General features: G+C 43.0%; 1 protein-coding gene across 2 annotated transcripts in view; it reads left to right on the top strand.

The window, feature by feature from the left end:
* The window catches only part of RIC8B (RIC8 guanine nucleotide exchange factor B), a 32,352-nt gene extending 26,739 nt beyond the window's left edge, over positions 1-5,613 (top strand). For both annotated transcript variants that reach the window (XM_053943164.1, XM_053943165.1), the window contains exon 10: positions 4,528-5,613. In XM_053943164.1, coding sequence (XP_053799139.1) covers positions 4,528-4,639 — 112 coding nt within the window. In that variant the 3' untranslated portion in view covers positions 4,640-5,613. The remainder of the gene's footprint in view (positions 1-4,527) is intronic.
* The last annotated feature ends 17,019 nt before the right edge of the window (positions 5,614-22,632 follow it).

Genomic DNA, 22,632 nt, shown 5'->3' with positions numbered 1-22,632 from the left:
ACACACTTTTTCTGAAGAAAAGTATGAAAAAAAATAAAGTTGAAGGACTAACAAACTTGTCAACTTCCCTTCCTGACTGATGAGACTAATTAGGCCAGTTTTTCACTGGGGCACTCCAGATTTGACTTTGACTGGCTGAGTATCAGAAGTTGGAAAACAAATTTTCCGGGCAGTACTACTTCTTTGAGAAATTATAGCCTTCGTTAATGGCTGTTGAATGTTTGCACTGTACCCTTTGTAAAGGTTTATTGAAGCTGTAAGTACAAAGGGATATATTTTTCCTAGTTCTGTAATATGCCAGTGGATTTTTGGTTTTCAGGTTTCTTTTTATTTTCAGCACTTGCACTGAAAAATAGAAATTTTTTGAGGTCATGTAAAAGTGATTGATGCTTTTGGTCATTTCAGGTCATACTTCCCAAGCTTTTCAACTCTTCTAGGTTGTTAGTGTTTGGGCCTCTTCATGAGGTAATCGACCATCAACAAGGCTAAATTAAAGTTAATTACTCAGTTTTGATTTCTCAAAATAACTGTAGGAAATCTGAATATTGTTACGAACCCATTTCCCCTGTGCCAATATTTTAACATGGAGTTGGATTCTTCAAAAGCTTTTATAGAAATTAGTATTTTGATCAAATTTGGCTGAGTGAGATTACTTTTTAAAAATCATTAAATGTATACAAATTATAAGTATAAATGAACATGAGAAATCTCAATTACTGCATTTCTTGGGAGATGTATATACTACTTAGGCTGATCCTGGATGCCTGAACTTGGCCCTGATCTAACTCCGTGGTTTTTGTCTGCAGTAGTGTCTTGTGGGTTCTTTGAGAACTGTTTGCAGACTGTAAATCAGTGTCCTCTGCACATGATGCACATCTTTGAGCTTTGAAAAACTCCACAGATCTGCAAGGATTTAACTCAGCCTTCCATTTTTTTTTTTGCAAAACATCTAGTTAGCCACCTTAAGTCAGTGTCGCGTGATATTCTGTCTATATAATAGATTATTGGAGATACTCCGTGTTAATTAAAATGTCTGGAAAAATGCTAACATTTTTCTTTTATAACTGGTAGGTAGAATTGTATATTAATTGACTAATTTAGAATGTCAGGATGCTTTTTCCAAGCCAACCTTGTATTAATAGCAAGAATCCTTTTGCTGATAAAATGGTCCCCAATTATCACAGCTTGGGTTTTGTTGTACATTGAACAGAAGTCAACAAAACGAGTAAGAGAACCTGTCTAAATAAGGTACCCTACTCATTAAAAACACAAAATTAATCATAGAATCAATGAAGAAGGCAATGCTACATAGAGTTTGTTTTTTTTCTTCCCCTTTTTAATCATAGAACAAAATAATGTTCCCTGAAAGGATCGGAACTATTATGTGGCACTCAATTATAAGGAGGTGAATAGGTCCCCAAGATGCTGCTTTATCAAAGGGGCAGGCTGGTGTTTGTATGATGGCTGCTTGATTACAGACACCATCATTAATTCTGTGTGGCAGTGCTGCCCTGCAGCACAGACAGCAGGCAGGAGAGAGTCACCCTTCAAAACAAGGCAATGATTTTTGAGTCGTTAGCAAGCTAAATGGCAAGCAGGAGGGCTGAATTTGTATGGATATATTTGAAGGGACTCTTGGGAGATCTGCAAGTGGAAAAAGAGAATGTGTTTTACCAACTGTTTAATTATGGTATGTTCCTAAGTACACTTGAATAGAATGCTTTATTTGCATTAAAAAAATGAGTGCTACAAGATGTGTTTGAGTATGTGGAAGGTCACCTAAGGATGTTCAAACATGTATAAATACACATATTGTATGCTTGTATGGAACTTCATAGATATGGAAGAATTCCCACTGCCATCTACTGGGCTGAGGCCAGTGATGTTCTGCCCTATGGATGTGCTATAAACATTCAGTTTCTGGACAGTGACCTGTTTTCTGAGGCTCTGCCTGTCAGTTCCTGGCACTTCCTTTCTCACCTTGTCTCTCCCTGTGGACAGTGAGCACATCCTCAGGTACCCCAGGGTGTCAAAGCACAGTTGAGGTCTAGATTGTGGTTAGAAATAAAATAGGCTGATCCTTGTTTCTCCTTCTTCCTTTGGTGGCTTGGCATATTTCTGTCTTCACACAGTTCAATTTTACTGGGTAGCTCTTGCCTGAGGAAGGATGTGTGGAATTCAGCCTCCTAATGCAGAGAACAGCAAACCCCTGCCAGCCCTCCCGCATCCTGCTCAGGGACTTGCAAAGCAGGAAGCTCAGGCAGAAGTAGAAAGGTACTTGATAAGCAAGTTACTCCTTGTTACTCCAGGCAATGTGAGCTCAACCTGGCTCCCATGGTTAAAGCCTAAAGCTAAAGCAGTTTGTGAATGTGAGGCTGGAAAAGGGAAGCCTCAGAGAAAGAGCTTTGCCTTTATAACTGACAAATACTGAGATAGGACTTCTTGACAATATTTAGAGTCCCAAGAATTGTTAGGAGAAGAGGGAGGTCCCCACATAAAGGGACCTTGGGACCTTGTTTTCCTGTGTTTCTTTTTCCTTTTTCATGGACAAATTCTTTATCCTTTATTAGCCATTATTATTCTTTACCAAAAATAAATGGTAAATGACTTGAAAATTAAGTGATTCCTTGACTTCTGGCTGCAGTATTAAATGTTGCAACTTAAGAGTACGCTTTGGGATTTTTAAAACAAAAGTCTAGGATCCTTTCAGCTTTATTAAAAGGGCAAGCAATGATGATTCTGTTCTTCATGGCTACATTTTTGCATTTGAGAGGATATGTTTTTTGTATGATGTTTTAAGTTTGAAAAACAAAAAATACCTTAGATTTATAGGATTTTTTCTCTGTGGGAAAAAAAAAGTCTTTGCTATTAGTCACAACTCCAAAGCATTCCAGTTTTGCCTTTGGGGAACCCCTACAGCAGGCAGGGTTCTGGTTCTCTTTGGACACCGGCTATGCAATCTTCATGTTTTGAGCCCATTCGAATCTGATTTCAAGGGCTCAGAGGTGTCTTTTCCACACATCTCCAAGACATTGAGTGCTGTCACTTGGGCAGAATCTGCATACTATGGATTCCATTGCCAGAAGAGAGGGGACTCACTGGCAATCCTGAAGTAATGGCAAGCTCTCTCCAGTCTGTTTAAAGATGGATCCTACTCTTCCACACATACTAGGGAGAGCCTGGACCGTGCTCTTTGATCTGGTCTTGCAAACCTCCTTCCCTGGCCTCAGGCTTCCCACCAGACCTGGTCAGCCAAGCCACAGCAATTGTTTCTCATGTGGCATTTGGGAGTTTATCGCTGTAGGATCTGATTGTCACATCTGCACAATCAGCGGCATTTTTCTTGCTGGTCTCTTTTGGAGATTTGATTTAACTGCATCTTGTCTGTACAGTGTCTGGCATATGCATGCCATGTGACTCAGATGTTGCTTTTCTTGCTGTTCCTGTGGGTGCATCAAGGTTGGATTGATTGCTAGCTGTGTACAAGGAATTGTTTTCCCTTTTTTCAGCCAAGGTAGTAGTGCAGACCAGGCAGAGAGCTGGTGAGATGTCTTAGCTTCCCCACCGAGTGATGCAGTTTTATTGTCCGTGGCTTGGGAGGGAGGTAGATGTATGTTAAATTGACAGTTTTACTGGGCTGCCTTTCAACCAAGGGGTAAATTAACATCAAACCTCTGCTCCTTTATTTAAGGTGACTCCTGAATATTTAGAGGTATTTTCCCTTTTTTTCAGCATAAAATCAAAATGTTATCTTTGCCCTTACAGCTTTTGCCATAATCCACATATAAATTAGGTGATAAAAAGTAAGGATTAAAGAAATCTTTGCTAATACTTTTTGATTGGCTTAATCAATAATTAATCATCTCTTAGATGAGGCTGTAGCTTTTAGAGTAGATATAATTGGATTAACCGCTGAGCGGCCTTTGGAGCTTTGAAGAGATTAAAATGGCTGTAAATCCTGTAATTAAACTGCCACAAACAAAAGCAATAGTATTAGAATCAGTCAGCTATTTTTAAATGAATCAGCAAGTCCTTAACAAACCCCTAGTAGTGGTGTAGGCAGAGTCTGTTCTCTTAACTGATTTATTTCCTTCAACAAGATGAATATATATCAAATCACTGTTTTAATTGCTTGGGCATATATTAGCCAGAATGGCAGGTGAAATTTTAGGAAGAACTGGCAGTTAGAGAGAACTCTCAGAAGAAAAGCTAGTTTGTGTATCCAAAACAGTGAACCTGCTCCTTGTCTTGAGCCTATTAGGCACTGACTTTTCATGGTGTCTTTAATTGGCTAAGTAGGTTTGGCCTACATGAATGAAGTCTTTATCTGTCCTGCTCTTCCCCTCCCACCTATTTGGGAAGGTTTTTTGTGCCTTTTTCTTCAAAAGAGAGGGCTTTAGGAGGAAAAACTTCCTTTTAGAGGCTCATTATGTACCAAAGCATATACTGTATGTGACTGTATTATACACATGGGAATTGATAAGTGTGCACATGCTAATATGGATTCTTTTTTTCAATCCCTCACAGAGATGAGCTCATAAAGCCAATGGGAGTGCGGCCGGATGGGACAATGGCTCCTTTGGAGGAAGCAGTCAGCCAGTACCACACCAGCAAGCAAGAGAGCTCAGATTCAGACTAAGGAATCACCTGCTTTACTTTCAATTCTTCTCTAATCCATATTTCTCCTTAGAGCCACATCTTTTATCCTCACATTAGCCAGCATCACTTTAACTGTTCTATTATTGGCATATTTAAATGATGGGTCCTGTGCTGTAATGTCTGAATTTTTATTATGTCTGTCTAGAGAACATATCAATTTATTAGTTTATGGTCTTTATTAATTTAAAATTAAATGTATTTCAAAAGGATAAAAAGTGAAATCCTACAGTGTAAAATAAAGTCCACTTTCATTTTCCAGAATCCTGTTTTCTGAACTCTGTAGGTTTTCCCATTCTTGATAACCTTTTGTCTTGCCAGTCTTCCTCTTTATATAATTGTATTAATGAAGTGTGTTTACTTAATGGCATTAGGAGCAGAAGGTGTTTAGACTTAGAAGTCTGATTGACCTTGTGAGGCTGCTTTAGCTGGCACTGAGCAGTGATATCAAAGCTCCTGTTTTTGAAGTGCCCTGGGGTTTCTTACTGCTACAGACTTCTCCAGTTAAGCTGCTGCTTAAGATTTTAACAATGTGTCAGTGACAGACTGCTTCTAAAACTGCCTTTAAATTGGGAACAAGATGATGGATTTTGTATGTCTTCCCTCCCTCCCTGGTTAAGACCACAAGAATATACCTCCTCCTCCTCTCTTTGGTTAAGTAAAAACATCCCTATTGAAAATGGTGTTCAAGAATTGCACTTAAATGATGCCATGAATGGGAGGGGACTGGAGTGCATGTGCCAGTGTTTCACTGAATTGGGGCCTACTTTTGGAGATTAACTGCTATGCCTCACTTGAAGGGAAGTCAAACTAATCAACAAAGAAATATTTCCTCTTAGACAGAACTTAGGAAGCAATGGAATAGAGAATGGGAGGGTGGAAAGGAGAAGAAAGCGTCACTTTCAATTCTGTACTCTTAAAAAAAACAAAGATTAAAGTTTTAGGCTGTTGCCTCTTTGCCTGCTTGGTTTCTTTCTGTGTGTTTCTCCCAGCATGAATTACATGAAGAATAATACATGCTTTAGTTTTGAATTCTGTATTTTGTGCAGAAGCTTAAACATGACATTCATTGGGAATATTTCAGAGGTTGGTGTTGGTTCTCCAGTTTGTCTTTGTTGCTTATGACTTAACACTGGTTCTCTGAACTAAGGAAGCTGGTGTTCAAAGACCCTGTAAAGGGGGATTTGGTTTGAAATTGTGCTGTGGTTGCTTATGTGAGGAGCTTCTACAGATGATCTTAGTTTTCCAAAAGAACTGAAAAGGAAAAAATAATGCCCTGCTGTCCTCTCAGTGGTTCAGTTTGTATTTCCAAAGGACACTGCCCAGCCACAGCAATGTTTTCTTGGTACATATGTAATATGTTATGTCATATTCTTCTTTATGACTCCACAAGTGGAAGGGACCAGTTGTCCAAGAGTAAGAAATGTGCTTGGCCACATCTAAGCTGGGTCTCCAAAATGTAATTCTATGTTTATCATCATGCACTGACTACTCTGAGCCCAGCACAGGCAAGTATTGTGTACCCTACAGGTGCAAAGAATTTGTGATCCCTCCCCCAGGAGCAAAACTTCCCCAGCCCTGTTAATAAGGAACTGTCTTGGTGTCAGCTGGGGCTGGGGAGGGAGTTGTTTCAGTCATGGGCTTCTTGCTGTTGAGCACTAAGTACAGAGCACGAAAAAGAGCAAAATCTCAATTGCTGCTTTACAAGCTGTAGAATATGCTCCTACAATTAGCTGGCTAAAGAGATTAATAAAACAATAACAAGCTCCAGGGACCTTGTTACAAGCAGTATAGCAAGAGAGGCTCTTGTGCTCTGCCTCCTGTCGTTTGCCACAGGGCAGCAACATTTACAATAAATAGTTCTGTTTAGTTTATCTTGGGAAACAGATGCTTGTAGAAGGTTCTACAGCCATGGATGCTGCTTCAATTAAAAAGAAAAAAGTGAAGACCAAGCATAGGCCTGAATCCTCCAGCTCAGGAGTGGCTGTCATAGCTGGGTTGCCTGTAGTGCAGGTTCATGTAGATAAATGCACAACTTGCACTAGTGCAGTGCCCCAGAGCAGCTCTTGTTCCAAGGGGATGGTTTGTGACAAGGCTGCTGCAGACTTTTTGGTTTATCTTTACAAAAATAGGTCCAACCTTAGCTGCACTGGCTGGAGATCTGGGAATATCTTGGGACAAAGGTGTTTCAAATCAGCAATGCCTCTGCTTCCTTTTGTGCTGGCTGGTGTTCTCAGAGTAATTGAGCATATGGTAGGATTTCTCTTGGATGGGAGTCTGGAGAAAAGTGAGGTTAAAAAAAGGAACTCCCTGGAATTTTTTGTGTACTGTGAAATTTTGCTCCTGAATTTATTTTCAAAGTTGATCCTCCAAAACTGGAGGCTTGGGCAGCTGAGTCTTGCTTAAACTGGCAAACTGGGCAGTGTCAAGAAGGGTCTCTAAGTGAAAAGTTTCATTTTACTCCCTTCTGAGTAAAAACATCAGTAGGTTTTCTAGTGGTGACCATAAAGGTGTTACCCAGTGGGTTTTGGGGACGTACCTTTCACTCCCAAAGTGTCTTCCACAGTCAGTCCCAAACCTGAAATCTTGTGTTTGTCTTTACTTTGGCATCAATAGTCTAAAGCAACACAGTTCTCATTAAAGTTCATCAATGATTTGGAAGCTTTGCTTCTCTTTGTTTCCCATTAGAGTTATGAAACAAAAGATGATGGGAAATTGCTGAAATTTGTCAGAACACTTTGTTCTTTTGTAAAATAATACAGATATATTAGTTTAAATGTTTGTGAAAACTTCCTGGCAGGTATTCCCAAATGCTAATTGAAATTTCATGTGCCCCAAAAGCGGTTTTCAGGAAAAAGGGTCGTTTACAATCTGTTAAAAATGTGATACAATTACCAGAATTTTAAATAAATTTGCCAAGGAGGAAAACCGCATTATGTTTGATGTTTTGAGCGTCCAACGTTCCTGTATGTGTGTGTGGTCAAAGTAGATTTTTTTACCCTATATCTTGAGTTCTTCCAAGTACCTGAAAATCTGCCAAGGCTTTAAACCCCCCTCCCCCCCCAAAAAACCAACCAACCAACCAAACAAACAAACAAAAAAACCAAAAAAAAACCCAACCCAGAACAATTAGGCAATAGTGTATTTTTTCTTACAGTTCTTCAAATCTTCAATACCTGGGTGAAAAATCAGTTTCCAAAGGTGGCTTTAAGGAAGAGAACATTACAGTAAAGCTGTAGCATTAGTGGGTTGCTAAGCACCCTAGTCAGAAAGAGGAAAGTAAACCCCAAAGTACACAAGATCCCAAATCTCCTGAAGGAACATTCCACAACATTGTACTTCAACTTATTACCACAAAACAGCTAATAAAATCCTGTGCTTTAATAAGGCTGGTTGTAAAAAGACTCTTCCACTGTTCAAACAGTTGAGAGCCAGACTTTGCTGGGCTTTGAGCAGCAAGTTAAACAGCTGCCCAGGTCAGATCCTTTTCTGGTCAAGCATGGAAAAGCAGTGATTTAGTAGTAGTGCAAAGATGTGGCTCACTTTTAGACAGGGAAAAAAAAAAAAAAAACCAAACAAACCAAAAACAAACAAAAAAAAAACCCACCAAAACTATTTAATCCTACAAATGAAAATTATTCTTGCATTAACATCTTAGTTACTTGCACGAATCTGGCCCTTATGGAAAGTATCAGGTAACATTTGCTCTCTATGCAAAAGCTTTTGCTCATCCTGAAGTTGTTTCTCTCCAAAATACATGTCATTCTGGTGATGCAATACTTAGACCAGGAATTTTGGGGGAAATCGATATCCTTTTGGCTTTTCCATGTATCCTCCAGCTGTGTCTGGAAAGCAGCTCCCTCAGCACTGGAGGAAGAGCCTGACGGGGAGAGCTGGAAGCCCTCCCCGAGCTTGGAGCGAGCCGGGCCAGGGAGCCCATCCCGCCTTCCCCTGCTGCCAGAGGGAAGCAGGGCGGGCATGAGGCTGCCGGGAGGCCCAGGTGGATATGAGGCGAGGAAAAAGGTGGTGACTCTGGTAAAGCTGAGTGTTTCTCAGGGCTCCTCCTCTCACCACAGCAGTGCAGGTGAGTCCTGTTAATCCTCTGCTTTTCCCTGTTGCTGTGGAAGGCTGTGCCTGCCTTAGGTTGTTGCCCTCAGCCCAGGCCTCTGTGGCGCTGTGGGTGTCGCAGTCAGTCTCACACTGGGAGATGCCCGTGCTGCTGTGCCTTGCTGCCCTCCCTGAGAGCAAGCCCCTCTTCCTGGCTTGTGTGAGTGAGGAGGAGGAGGGGGTCCCACAGGAACAGACCAAACTAATTTCTCGAGAAGGAGGTAGGAGCAGCCCTGTCCCCTCTCTATGCGGCATTGGAGCCACTTTCAGTTCAGCCATGAGACAGCTCTGAGGGCCAGGCTGACCTGCAGCTGCTGCTACACCAGTGGCCTCTGGCCAGGCTTGAGGACAGCGGATGCAGTTTGTCAGGTAGGGAAAAAACCCCAAACCCCAAATCTGACCATTGCCACAAGCAATCCTACAGCACTATCTGACAGCACGAGGGTCAGCTCAGCTCTCTGTCCTGGCTGGGAGCTATAGGGTCCAACAGGACCAGGTACATTCCTCGAGCATCCCAGCTCTCTCCAGAGCAGGCGAGAGCAGAGATCACTGAGCTGCTGATGTGCCTGGGAATCAATCCCTCCGACAGCATGCCAATCTCTGTGGGGTACCTAGGCAGGCTTTTAGAGGTTGGTGGGGAAGGAATTATTCAGACCACCCATCTTAGCTGGCTAAATTACCCGGGTAGTCTCTTCTAACTCCTTTTCCAGTCACGGATGAGAGAGAGGACAATTCAGACTAAGGCTCATTTGGGTGCACTGAATGACCCTCTGCAGGAGCTTTGCTTTCCCTCCCTCGACTACAGAGGGAGCCTGGGGAGACCAGCTGGTTACATTTAACTGCTAAATTGGTTGCCAAAAGATGGGTGGTGAGAATTCCTTCCAGTTTCCCCTTTGCCATGGACCACACTCTTCCCACAGCAGGATGCTCGCTTGCTCTCCTGCAAATTTAGAGATTGCTCAGTGCAGTGGGATACAGGCCCCCAGGAGCCACCACAAGACAAAGGCTGTATCACATCTCTTGGCAGGTACTGTATAAGTCTGTGTGCAGGATTTCATGGGCTTCCTGCTTAAACAAGTTCTTTAAAGCAGCTTTGCTTTTGGGAGCCTGTTTAACAACTTGCCTTGGTATAAGCTGAGTTTTACATACGTTCGGAAATATGAAAGCCAAAGTGAAACCTCCAGCAAAAATTGCAACTAGAGAGGGAAAGATAACAGAAAAGACTTCTAAGTTCACTCCAGATGTAACAAATGGAGAGGAAGGTGAAGCTATTCAAAATAAACCCTGCTGAGATTGCCCCTTCCTCTTTGCCTGATAAACCCATTACAAATTGAAAGAAAAGTAGCCAAGATCATCAGGCTTCAGGATCCATTAGCCCTCTTTTACATTTTAGAGCTTGTTACAGATGCTGACTGTGGGCGTTAGTCCTTGTCTAATCAAAAAGCCCAATTCTTCATTCTAGAAACTTAAAATACAAGTTTCTCCCAACAAGAATTCGAACCTGAACCTATACTACCAGGATTCTCAGGCTTCATGATTATTTTATGCTCAAGAAGTGAGCTTGCCTGGTAAATCACAGTGCTGTGGCACATCACACTAGAAAATCATTAGAAAAAAAACAGTAGTTTATTAGTGTTTTTTTTTTCCTTTTTGAGAAGAGACTAGTGACTGTCTGGATTCCCTCCTGTTTTCTCAGTCCCTAAATGTTCGTAACACCCTGTTGGGGAGGAATAATTCCCATCCAAGTTGTAAAACACACTTATAAGTAGATGGGGAAAGCATGAACAGTGCTGTAAAGAAAACAAAACCGCCAGGAACAAGATCTTATTTTGCATGCTTCTCACTGTTGTATTTTTGTTCCAATTAGCATATTTTAAAGACAAGCCTTTAAAAAAAAAAATTCTGCAATCTGCCTGGACTGTTCTCAAGCTTTGAACTTTTCCATCCTTTCTATTGATTATGGCCAAGTGACCCATATTTAAAAAGCATTTACAATAAAATTATAGCACTTTCTTTTGTGCTGCCAGCTTTCACAGTGAAAAGCTAAAATGTTTTAAAATTGTCACTTTTTGACAGAGGTAATGGCTGTAATATATTTAGTCTCTTCCCCCTTGTTGTGCTTAAAATGGCTATGCTAATAAAGGGCACAGCTGTCGATACTTTATGGCCTGCTGGGGGGAAGAGGGGGAACGAAGGCAAAAAACAGATTGACTGTGTGTCAACAAATGCAGCTGGGAAAGAAAAAAAGAAGCCCCTTGAAGGCCCCTGCAACTTAAAGTCTAAGATAAATGATGTCCCTATGCTTAAAAAAAAAAAAAATGGAGGTTGGAATTCAATAAAGGGGAACTGAAAAGGAAACTGCTTAAAACTGAAAGCCTTTTCTCTGCCTCTAGACAGCTTACAAGAGAAATGAGCAAAACTGACCACAGAAAGAGGGTGAGCAGCCAAGAAAGAAAACAAAAGCCTATCCTGAAAATATATTGCATCAAAGAATTATCTGAAGTGCACTGTGGCCGGCGGGCGGAGCGCGTACAGTTTAATGGAGATGCGACAACTTTTACACGCTGCTGCCTTTGGGGGGGCGGGCAGCTTTGTGCCAGGGAGGGAAAAGGGGAGCTGTAGTTATTCATATCAAAACAGTAAGAGTGGGACATAAGGGCAGTGGGGTGATGGTGGATGTCCTTCCCTGGGGAGCCAGGCTGGGCTATGCCCATGGATTGTGCTCAGCCAGTGAGACTCACGGCTTGGGGCCGCTCCTGAGGCAAGGAGAGAGCAACAGCAGGGCTGGAAGGGGTGCAGGGATGGGCAGCTGGAATTAATGCAGTGAGGAAATGGCAATATTGGGTGCAAACCTGCAAGAATCGGGCAGTTTTCATTCCCTAGGTCATGAGGCAGCTGGTTTGCATGGAGGCAAACTCCTAACAAAGTAACAAGTGGCAGGGAGCCATTTGTTCATTGTCATTTCTTGGATAATTATGGAAGATGAGGACAGTTTTTCCCGGCCTAAGGCAAAACGCCTCTGTAAGTGTGGCTTGTGTTTCCCAGGGGTGTCCTGAGAGCATGGCCTGGCTGCAGCAGTACCACCAGAGCTGCTGTATCCACCTGCTGAGAACCAGGGTCCAGGCATTCCCACTGCCTGTTCTGGGCCTGGAAAGAGGCTTCCTGGAACATAAATCCTTGGCAGCAGGCAAGGCCAGGAGGGCTGGTGAGCCTGCAAATAACCTCTGCTTCTGTAGTGGGAGGAGATGCAGTCTGGGGTGGGATATCCTGCTTTGAGGAACTGTCTGCTCTTCTCTTTCACTTTCCCACTTTTATCATACTTTACTCCCACCGCTTTTTTAAAATTTATTTTTCATTCAAGGCTCTTTTTTCCTGGTGTGTTGTTCCCATTCAAGAACATCTGGAAAAGGCAGTCAAATGGGAAAAAAGAGTTATCTCTTTTCTCAGTTCCTCAAGTTTTGCATGTGTATATGTATTCCCTTTAGCCTCTGCAAATTCTGTAAAAATGGGAGGAAGGAAAAATAAGTAACTGAAGACAAGGCAAAATCAGGTAATTGAAAAAAAGTTCTGAAATTAAATGGAACGGTCATGTCAAATTTTTACTAAAGCAGCAGGACATTAAAATGGGACAGAAAGTTCTCATTTCCTTCTGTAATTGTTTGAAAGAGTTTTAAAAGGCCATAATTTTTACTATTTTTGCTAGATTTCATGTGGTAAAACTCTTGTACCATTAGAGATCAATATCTCCCAGTGATGCTGTGTTTCTGGGATGACCAGTTTGGCTTTGGTTTTCCCCAGAGAAGAGGAATTTGGTATGGCTGATGTCCTGTATCCACAGTTCTTCAGTTTTTTCAGGAAAAACTGAAAGGTTGCTGTGCCCAAGGACAGAAGAGTTAAGAGATTCCCCCACCCATAACTGGGACTGACTTTGGGAAGCAAACCTTGCCTGTGACAGTGACTCATTGTGTGAGTCCCACTTCTTCTTTGTAGTTGACAGCTGGGAAAAAAACATTGAAAAAGAAGAGAGAAATACCTGAACTTTGAGTGTGTGGTACAACTGGTGTGTTCACTGGTGTGGGTTGGGGTGATTCCACAGGCAAAGGTTCCCCTGCAGCCGGGCTGAAGGTGGGAACACATGAGCTGTGCTGGAATAAGAGGTCATGTTATGAGAAGTAACGCTCAAGTTGGTGTGGCACATGTAGCACGGCTGTAAAGCAACTCAGCAGTATCTGAGCTGGAGCTGCTGTTAGAGAACATTCTCCAAAGGAAAATGTCCAGCAGAGTTCTGTAAGACCTGTGGCCCTGGGGGACTTGGTGTCCCATGTACCTATGATTTGGGAAACAACCTGAAGGGGCTGGAGGTATCACAGAGCTGGTGTGTGATGGTCAAAGCCAACAAGTCCCTGCACAGGGAGTGTGTGAATGTGCCACTTGCTACGGGGAGATTGATCCCTCTGTACAGTGCTGGAGAGACCATGGCCGTGGCCAGCCCCCTGCCCATAACCCACGGATCTGTAGAGGCCTGGAAAACCCAGGGAGATGATTTATGATCATGGTGCTCAGCATGCTCAGGGGAAGACTGAGAGGAGGCTGTGTGGGAGCCAGAGCAGATGGGTTTTTGTAACTTTTTCTTTGCAGACCAGCACAATTTTCCAGGGGAGATGCAAGCCTGGGATAGTGGCTGTTGAGCTCACAGACTTGCTTTGTTTAATTATCATTTGCAGACTGTTTAATAGGGGCCTGGAGAACCCAAGAACCACCAAGAGCCAGATGTTGACAACCCCCAAATATCTCTGTAGGAAGAAGGTATGTAAAACTTTCATTTATTTAATGGAACTGAAAAATGCTAAAAATAGTATTTCACGTGCATAATTGACCATTGAAGTGACAGACTGTGAGTTCTGGTTGGCTTTGCTGTCATCTGAAGCTCTTTGGTTGGTCAACTCATTTTTGAACCTGGGCAGCCCTGCCTGCTGGTGCCATTGGTGTTCCATGTGCTGTGAGGGACCTGGAGACCCTCAAAATGTCTCTGCTTTTGACCAGCTACTTCTAATGCAGGTTTTCATGTTAAAGCCTTTCACATATGGTGTCTCCCACAGACCTTCTAAACAAATCTCAGCAAGCAGCAGGTGAAACTTCTTGTTTTTAATATTTATTTATAATTTCAGGGACCTTTGGCTATTGTCCTCATTTCTGGGTCTGTCAGTTTTAGTGGTTAAGGTTGCCAGTATATTGTGTCTCAGCCAGAGCCTGAACTTTGGGACTAGTGTTAGTTCTCTTATTTTCAACTTACATGGCGTGTGGGTGCCTCTGCCTCCCTCCAGGCTCTGCTGCTCTCTGCTGGTCTCCTTCCACTGCATGTGGGTTTCTCAGAGGTGTCAAGTCACTTAAAATTAAACTAAAGGAGCCAGGGACAGGGGATGGAAGGGTTCAAGCATGCCTTTTGCCTTTATAAAATGGGAAAAAGGGTTTGGGATCAAGCTGGTACCTTCTTATGTGCTATCAGGACCTGGGCACAGATTTGTAGGAAATGGGTTTTGCTTGTTCTTGTGTGCATGGGCAGAGGGTCGTTTTCAACAGTTCCTTTGGTAATTGTTTCATCCTTCTAATAACACCAGCATTGTGTGGAGACACACGAGAGTTCCCATCCTTTCTCTTTGTACCTTCTGGTGTTTTTAAACCTGCTGGCCAGTTTAAAATGCATCTGCCAGCACAGTGAGGGTGTCAGAGATACATCAACCCAATATTTAATAAAAATCTGTGGCCTAGAAGAAAAGAGAGGTGCAAAATAGGGCCCCCTCCAAGGGAAAGCTCCAGTACATGCTTGCAGTTTGCTGGAGAATTTCCCATGCAAATACCCCAGCTCAGCCAGCCCCCAGGTCCCCTTAAGACAAACATCTGCAGGAGGCCAGATGTTAACCCTTCCATCGCACCACAGTAAGCTTTCTCTACTTCCTCCCTGCTCCTTTTCATCTCCCTTCTCTCCCACAGGCAGTCACTGGCTTTACCTTGCCAGATGATGTTTAGAAGTGAGTTTAGGGATGCTTAGAGGACATCTGGGGGATGTGCTAGAGGCTCAGGGCTGCACCTAAGGCAGGCATCTCCTGGCTTCTTTGCTCTAGAAAGCAGGTCAGCCCACCTGGGAGACCTGTCTTGGGAGGAATCACTCATCCTCCAGGGCTTCCCATCTCTACACTGACTCCAGAGCAACCTGCAGCAGATCACAGACCCTTTTTTCTGACATCAAACCCTCGAATTTAATTTTCATAGTGCCTCTCAACGCTGGTAGCTAGATCCTGAGGCCTGCTCCCAGCAGATATTTTTCCAGGTGAACAAGGAGGGCTGTTCTGCCCCGCTGCAACTCCTGAGTTGCCTGGTGAGGTGTGAGATGCTGCAATCAAGGAGCCCAGAGTAACTGTGCCAGCCTTGCCATGGTCACCCCGTGTTTCCAGCTGGGAAGGGAGCTCCCATACGCAGCAACCTGAGTGAGATACACACGTGGGTGCCCAGGTGTATTTTTAGCTCTGCTTCCAATCCTTCAGATTGAGAGATGAGATGGCTGACAGGGGTTTGGTCCAGAATTGTGTCTCTGCCACAGAGCCAGGCTGTGGATCAATGCTGGGCAGGCTCTTCCACCCTCAGCTTGCCCTTAGGTGGGGACAGAGCAGCTGCAGGAGCAATCTGTGGTGTGAGTAACCGCAGCGTGCAGCTCTGGAAATGCCTTCTGCTTGCAGACCCTTGTATTGCCCCAGAGGGTTCTGAGCAGATTGTCAAGGGAGGATGTTACAGTGCAGGATCGCAGAATGGTGAAATGATTTAATCCAAACATTTGAAGGAGTCAGCCAGTTGGATCCTGACAGGAGGGACATTGGTGCAAAGCCCTTGCTGGATCTCTGACGCTCAGAAATCTTCCTAACAATCCCCATGTTATGAGTGTTTTGGTGAGGAACTATATAAAAATACCAAAAAGTATGTTATGCAATAAGGTGTCTGGAATCACAGTGGAGAGTTGCAAATCTAGCCATGATGCATTTGTATGTAAAAAAAAACCCCAAAATTAAAAAAAAAAAAAAAATTGTAGCTTCTTTCAGCTGCAACCTAAACTTTGTGCTAAGTTAAATCTTCCCAGCCGTGGGCTGATCCCTGTAGCCCCTCCAGGGTTTTCAATGCATCCAACAATGAAAGTGAAATCCAATCCCATCCAATTAGAGGAAAATGAATGGCTCATCTACAATAAATGGGCTCTGAATAACAATAAGCCAACAAGAGAGCAATGAACTGGAGACAGAGTACAATCTTCCTGAATGTTAATCGACAACTAACTCCACAAGCTTCTTAGAGGTGGAAAGAATTGGAGGAAAATAGATTAGGGAGGCTTTAGAGCACATTGCCTTTTAACTGCTTAGGCCTCACATTTTTACCTAAATACAAGAATGTTTCTAATGCTGCCTTTTGCAGGGTGAAGGGTGTGTGTGTGTGTGATGGGGTGTTCTCAAAGTTAAATGTTTTCAATTAATTTATAATTTGACATGGTAGGTCCTACTGTATTATTTCATTGTTTCACTTATTCAGAAAGCCATTTTTTAAATAGCAAGGTAAAATGGCAGAAGCCTTGGAAAATGCTTTCTGTAGACCAGAGGAATGGGGCTGAATGGATCCAGGAGTTAGCCTGAGACTCAAAAGAAGCTGGAGAGGTGAAAGGAGAAGGAAAACACTGCAGTTCAGTGGTTGAAGTTCTACAACTCCCCCAGTGCTGCTCCCCCCTAGACACCTTTTCGCCCTGTCAAGGCCTGAAACACCTGCAGAGCAGCTCAGCTGCTGCTTTCCACCACCCTCAGCCCCACAAGTACTTTTAGTAAAGACAGGGAAGATGCCAGGTGTTATGACCCATCACTAAGAAGCTTCCACAGCCACGCAGGCTCCATATCCGAGGCAACAAAGTCTCACCCAGCTGACCTGCATTGCCCATCCTCTCTACTCAGCCTATTAAATCCCTAATAACCTCTGGGTTTTTATCCCCTCCAGACAGGCAGAGGGCTTATTTAGCTTGCCTAGCACTACCATCCCCTCCTGCTTACCCTCATCCACAGGAGCCAACTCAAAGGCCATGGAGACCAGGTGAGACACCTCACTGCGGGCACCCACCTCAGCTATAGGGGTATAGGACTGATCCGCTGGAAAGCAAAGTTCCCCAGCACTGGTGCTGCCACAAAAGATGGTGTGGAGAGTTCCATGCAGAAAAGAGAATGGAGTAACTTTTAAGGTGAATGATATTTTAAGTTGTATCTTTATAATTCATTGGATTTGCAGGGTTTCGTGTGTTACATTCTTTATCACAAAGGTCTTCCCAGAGGCAGCTCTAATTCGCTGTCTTGTTGTCTAAAAAGCTGGCAAATAGGTCCATAGGAAGCCAAACTCTGTCCTTTCTCTGCAAGATGGGAATGAAGAGAGGAGCCATATCCCCCTTTCCCTCTCTTGATCTGCTGTACAAGCAAAGGGTCACTTATATTCTTTCACAGCAGTAAGAATTTGATAGTCATATAGATAAGCTATTAAGTAATATGCATGCAGAGCTAAAGGGGATTTAAAGGGGAGAATTATTAATTTGTAAATTAAATTACAATTTTGTCTCAGCGGCATTAAAATAAATTTCCAAATACCATTGTCTGCTTGAACAAAGAAAGGAAAGGAACTGTTAGAAGCAGTTTACACAGCTCAGATATGAGGGGTTATGTGTGTAAATAAGATCAGTATTGGTACTCAGCATGAGAACACATTTTCTGCAGTGTACCAAGCATGCTCTGGCTAGCACTTGGAATAACAACACACTCTGCTAAAGCTTAGCATAGGCAGCAAGAGATGCCAGGGGGAATTTCAAATTTCGCAAAAGCATTTTTTCTAAAAACTGACTTTAACTGTGGGACAGGACAAGGCAGTGGCTGATAGAAATGCCTGGGTTGGGCCATTTTGGGCCAAAAATATTTTTCCTTTCCCTTTCAGCATCCTCAAAGCGCCGTCATCCTTCCCCCATCTTGCCTCATTCCCTCAGCAGTAAACACAGAGCTTTTGTTGGAGTCTCCCACCTTGTTTTGTTTCTTTTGCAGCCTTTGGCTGCTACTAACTGTTGAAGTGATTCTTTGGTTGGTTGGGGATTTTCAATGCAAGAGGGTTCTTCTGCAAGTCCTGGGAAAAGTTAGGAGTGCTTTGCTCCCCAGATAAGGTGCAGTATAACATTTAGACCAGGCCCAGGCACCTTAAGAAACATTGAAAACCTTAGCACTTTAGCCTTATTGTGCAAAACTGCATGGCTTTATGCTCACTGTATGACGAAAATGGAATGGCACCAACAGGTTAAATTGTTGTTCTATAAAACCAGATTAGGGTAACTCAGTTTACCCCAAAGAGCAGCATCTGTTCCTCATGGTTGTGCCTGTGGAGACAGGGGTACTGCTTATGTAACAACTGCTGCTCATTGTTGGGGGTCACACTGAAGCTACAAGATAAGGACAACTCTGATGAAAAAAAACAATAGTCTGTGAGAGTTTCAGAGCAGTTGTTATCATTTAGAAGAGCAATATCCTAGGAAAAAAAAATTCCCTTTTCATAGGTGCTCATCATGTTTTCATTTTTTGGCAGAACCAGCTCCACTTGCTCCTGTGACTGTAATACCTCCAAAGCACTGTGGCCAAGGGCTGCTATCCATTTTCTTTTGGCACTGGACTGCCTCTCCCATGAGGATCTGTACCAGGAGCTTGTAGGAGGCTCCTGTCCCTGCTTCACACAGTGGGCAGCTGAGATACCCAATGGAGGGACAACCTTCTCTTAGCCCAGAGTGCTTCCCCACTGGTGACTTCAACATCAGCCTAGGGGTAAGGTTGGCTGTGGTTTGGAGGCTTAGGGCTGTCCCCATCTCCCTGCCACTTCTGAGTGGCAGCCTGGCCTGTAGCAAGCTGGCTGTGACCTTGGCAGAAAAGCACTCAGCACTCGTTTGCAGCATAAAGCTTAGCCTTGCTGAGATACACAGAGAGCTCTCTGCTGAGATCTGTGCTCGTGGGACCAATGTTCCCTGTCATATTTTGTATTCCCAACCTGCTGAAGAGGCTGATGCCCAGAGCAGAGAGTAAGGCCAGCACTGCCCTGGCACTCTCACAGGGCTGTTCCCCCTGGAACAAAGCACTGTTTGAGACCGGCTTGGGCGGCCCATGGCTCCCTATGGGGATCTTGTCCATTTCAGAGAAAAATCTGGCAAATTTTTGCCTTTTCTGTCTTGACTGTTCCCACGTCAGGAGGGATAAGTCAGGGACAGAATGAGTTGGGTCCTGCAGCTCCCAGCACAGTGCTAAGGCCAGACACCTTTCTCTTGACAAGCTTTATGGATGTTGCATAATTTGTAGTTTAATAATTAATAACTAACTCCTCCTAGGTGAACCTGCTTTTGCTTTCATCTCTGTTGTTGACTGGGAAATTAAGCTGGGTGGAAGAGTATTATAAATAAGGTAAAAATTGTGCTTGGGTAGTTCTTGGAGGAGGTGAATGCTCAGATGATTTTCCAATGCTGACATGAACATTTTTACTGACATGAGGTGTGTCAGTAGTCTGAAGGGGAGTGCTTACTGAGAAGCATATTGCTTGCCAAGTCATACTTAGAAAGAAAAGGATCTGTTTTAGAACAACACTGGTCTGGATGGAGGCTTTCTGTGCTGAACTGCATTGTACACATGGGAACAAAAGTGGCCTTATGAGGATGGGAGATATCGCTCTACCATGAGAGCAATTGTACCTGTCATGGCATCTATGCCCAGGAAACGGTGGGGTTTAACATTTCTCACTTGAGTTATACCTCTGAAAAAATGGAAGCAAATTTGTCTTTGATTCCCAGAGGGCTTTACAAAGGGAGCCAAGGCTCAGGCCAGAGATGTCCCTTTGGGCTGAGGTGTAAAACAATCCTTGCAGTGCCCAGCTCCTTTTTTAACTTCAGGCACTCACCATCTCCCACATTTATCCTATAAACCCATGTTGTTTAGATTCAGATTTATTGCTGATACTGTCTTTCAAAGTCTCTTGGTAAACCTATCTGCAATCAGCTCACTTTTATTTGTGTGACTCTATCAACAGTGGCAGACACTTGTTCCCTTGGATCTCCTAGGGGAGCTCAGTATCTATATCCAGTGTGTCCATTCCCCTCCCAGACTGCCATAATGCTGTAACACTCCTACAGCACCGTCATAAGCAGGAAGCTCAAACTCAGCTTTTCTAACATGCAGCTCTCTGCTGCATCTTTATTAGCTGTAGCACTGAAGGAAGGAACATCTCAGATCTTCATGTGCACCTTTTCTCTGCTCAGCTTGCCTGAAAAGAGAGATTTTAGAATATCTTTGTCCTGGGGCAGCCAGGGTTTAGTCTGCAAGCTGCTGCTGCCCCCTCCACTTTCTGAGGTGTTGCAGGCCTGCCACATCCTTAGAGGCTGCCAGAGCATAGCACAGTTCATTTGAATTTGAATAAAGTACTGAACTTTATTTTGAGGCCTAAAATTCAAATCAGAATGCGATGAGTGCACGCCTGCAGGATGTGCATTTTAAAAAGAGCTTCTGAGCTCTTTTTTAGAGCTGTCCATGTTTCCTGTCTCTCTGGTTTTATCATGTGGAGAGCAAATACTGAAAAAAACCCAAACCTCTGCATTAAAACATTTCCCAAAGCATGGACTTCACTGACAGATTTTCACTGGCATTTTTCTGTGACAGGGGAAAAGTGACTCTTTAGACAATATATCCTTGTTTCTTTTTCATTGGAATAAAATTTTGGTCAACTCAGAGAGGCTACCCTAAATATCTTAGGTTTGAGAAAAAAAAAGAAAAAAAAGGGGAACCCTCCCCCAACCCAAAGCCCCCCTCCCCCCCAAACCAGTAAAGTTTAATCCCAAGTAAGATTTTGACCATTTGGGCAGAGCGATGTTATTTTGGAAATGCAGTCAAAACTGAAAATTTTCTCAAAGTTTGCAATACGAAAATGGCTGCCACATTTAGTGGGTGCCACAAAAAATCCTCAATAGCTCATTAGAGAGAGAGAGAAAAAGAACCAGTCTGTCCCTGGAGATATCCAGGGCTCCAAACCAGCAAGACTCACCAGGTAATCCTTTTTCAGGAGAGGTATGCAGTGAAACTATCAAGGCAATCCAAGAATAATAAAAACCTTAATTATAGGCTTTGTCTCCTTACAGAACACACATGGACCTTAATGCCTCTTGCAGGGATTTATCACACATGAGAATGTAGTATATTTTTACTGCTCCTTCTTGCTCTTCTACTCATCAAATACTGGAGTTTTCCAAAAATGATGCTCTCAAAGACTAAATCCTTAGCTGGTAGAAAATGGGATCATGCAGCTTATTCCCTCTGTAGCTATACTGTTTTGCACTGGCTGCAGATCAGTCCTATTATATTACCTAGGCATAGAGTAGAGTTGCTTTAATTCTTTATTCTTGTTTGATTCCAATTTCAAAAATAAAACTGTCTTACAAAGTACATGTTTACAAGTGAGTCAAAACCCATTACATGGAAACTATTTAATTGTAAGCAGGTTAGATCAGCTTTCCTATGATAACATCTTCTGATATTGGTGTCTCTTTCTTGTTCAGGCTTAAAACTTTGCTTGCAAAATCTGCTTGTATTCCTTTGAACTCCCCTGGGAGATTAAAAAAAAAAAAGAAAAACCCCTCCAGTTAACACTCCCTCATTTCATTTTTAAAGGTCATGCTTAGAGCTGGCAGTTGTTATAGGAGCTGTCCTCTGTAAAGAAAAGTCTTAACTAGCCAGGCACAGACTTAACCTCAACATGGAAAAACTAACATTGTCACTAGGATATGGAGAAACCATGGTGAAGAGCTAGCAACAGCCAGACCACGGCAGAATGAGCAGTCGGCATCTGCTCGGTGGGCCTTTATCATGCAGTGTTGTATGTACGATTCAAAATGCACAGGACGATTGTTGAAATGATGTAGACAAATTGACTCAAATTAGTTTAGCATGGGCCATGCAAAGTTTAAGCTTGTTGAGCCCAGACACATAGCAACAGCTCTGCGAGGCCTCGCGCTCGTGGTGCAGGCACACAACGGGCACTGCAGCCCACGTTTGCACCGTTGGTTTTGTGCCTGCCTGCCTCTTTTCGTTCCATTTTGCCTGGCTCTAGACAGTCTTGGCAGAAGCAAACCCTGCTGAAGACTACGCTAGCACTGATAATTTTATAGAAGTACTTGTGAGCTTTAATGTCATTTTATACTTCCTTAATCTTTTGACTGTTACTTAATGACAAACAAATCCCCAAAGAACTGGGGAGGTGGGGGGAAGATTAAAAGGATTTTGAGATTGTATTCTCTGCTTTCAGTCAAACTGTCCCAAATCCTGCCAACACAATTCTCCAGTGCCCTATGACACTCCTCCTCAGACCACCAGGAGTGAGTTTCTTATTGTATTTACAGTAATCTAATTACAACAGTTCTTCAATTCAAAGCCAGCTTTGGTATACAGACTTCAGCAAGAACTCTCCTCTAGTGCAGATTGCAAACTTTAATCTTTTAAACTAACACAGAACACCCCCTTCCCCCCCAAAAAAGTTCTGAAATGCCTGTGTAAGCTACTAAGATGTATTCCCCCTCCCACACCCGCCAACACTTTGCTCATCTTTTTGTTAAATTTCTTTTGTGCCAATTTACTGCCTAGGGTAATAATAGAGTTCCTGAGATATAATATTCTGCAAGGTTATAAAATGATGATACAAGCAGGTTGCCTGCCAGAAAATTCCTTTTTAAAAAGATATTTCTCTAAATATGTGTAGTTACCTAAATTTTTTTAACTTCTCTCTTTTCTTTTTAGT

The sequence above is a fragment of the Vidua chalybeata genome, chromosome 5, assembly GCF_026979565.1.
Source record: "Vidua chalybeata isolate OUT-0048 chromosome 5, bVidCha1 merged haplotype, whole genome shotgun sequence".
Taxonomy (NCBI): domain Eukaryota; kingdom Metazoa; phylum Chordata; class Aves; order Passeriformes; family Viduidae; genus Vidua; species Vidua chalybeata.
Note: the sequence above shows the minus strand (reverse complement) of the source record. Positions and strands in the feature narration are given on the sequence as shown.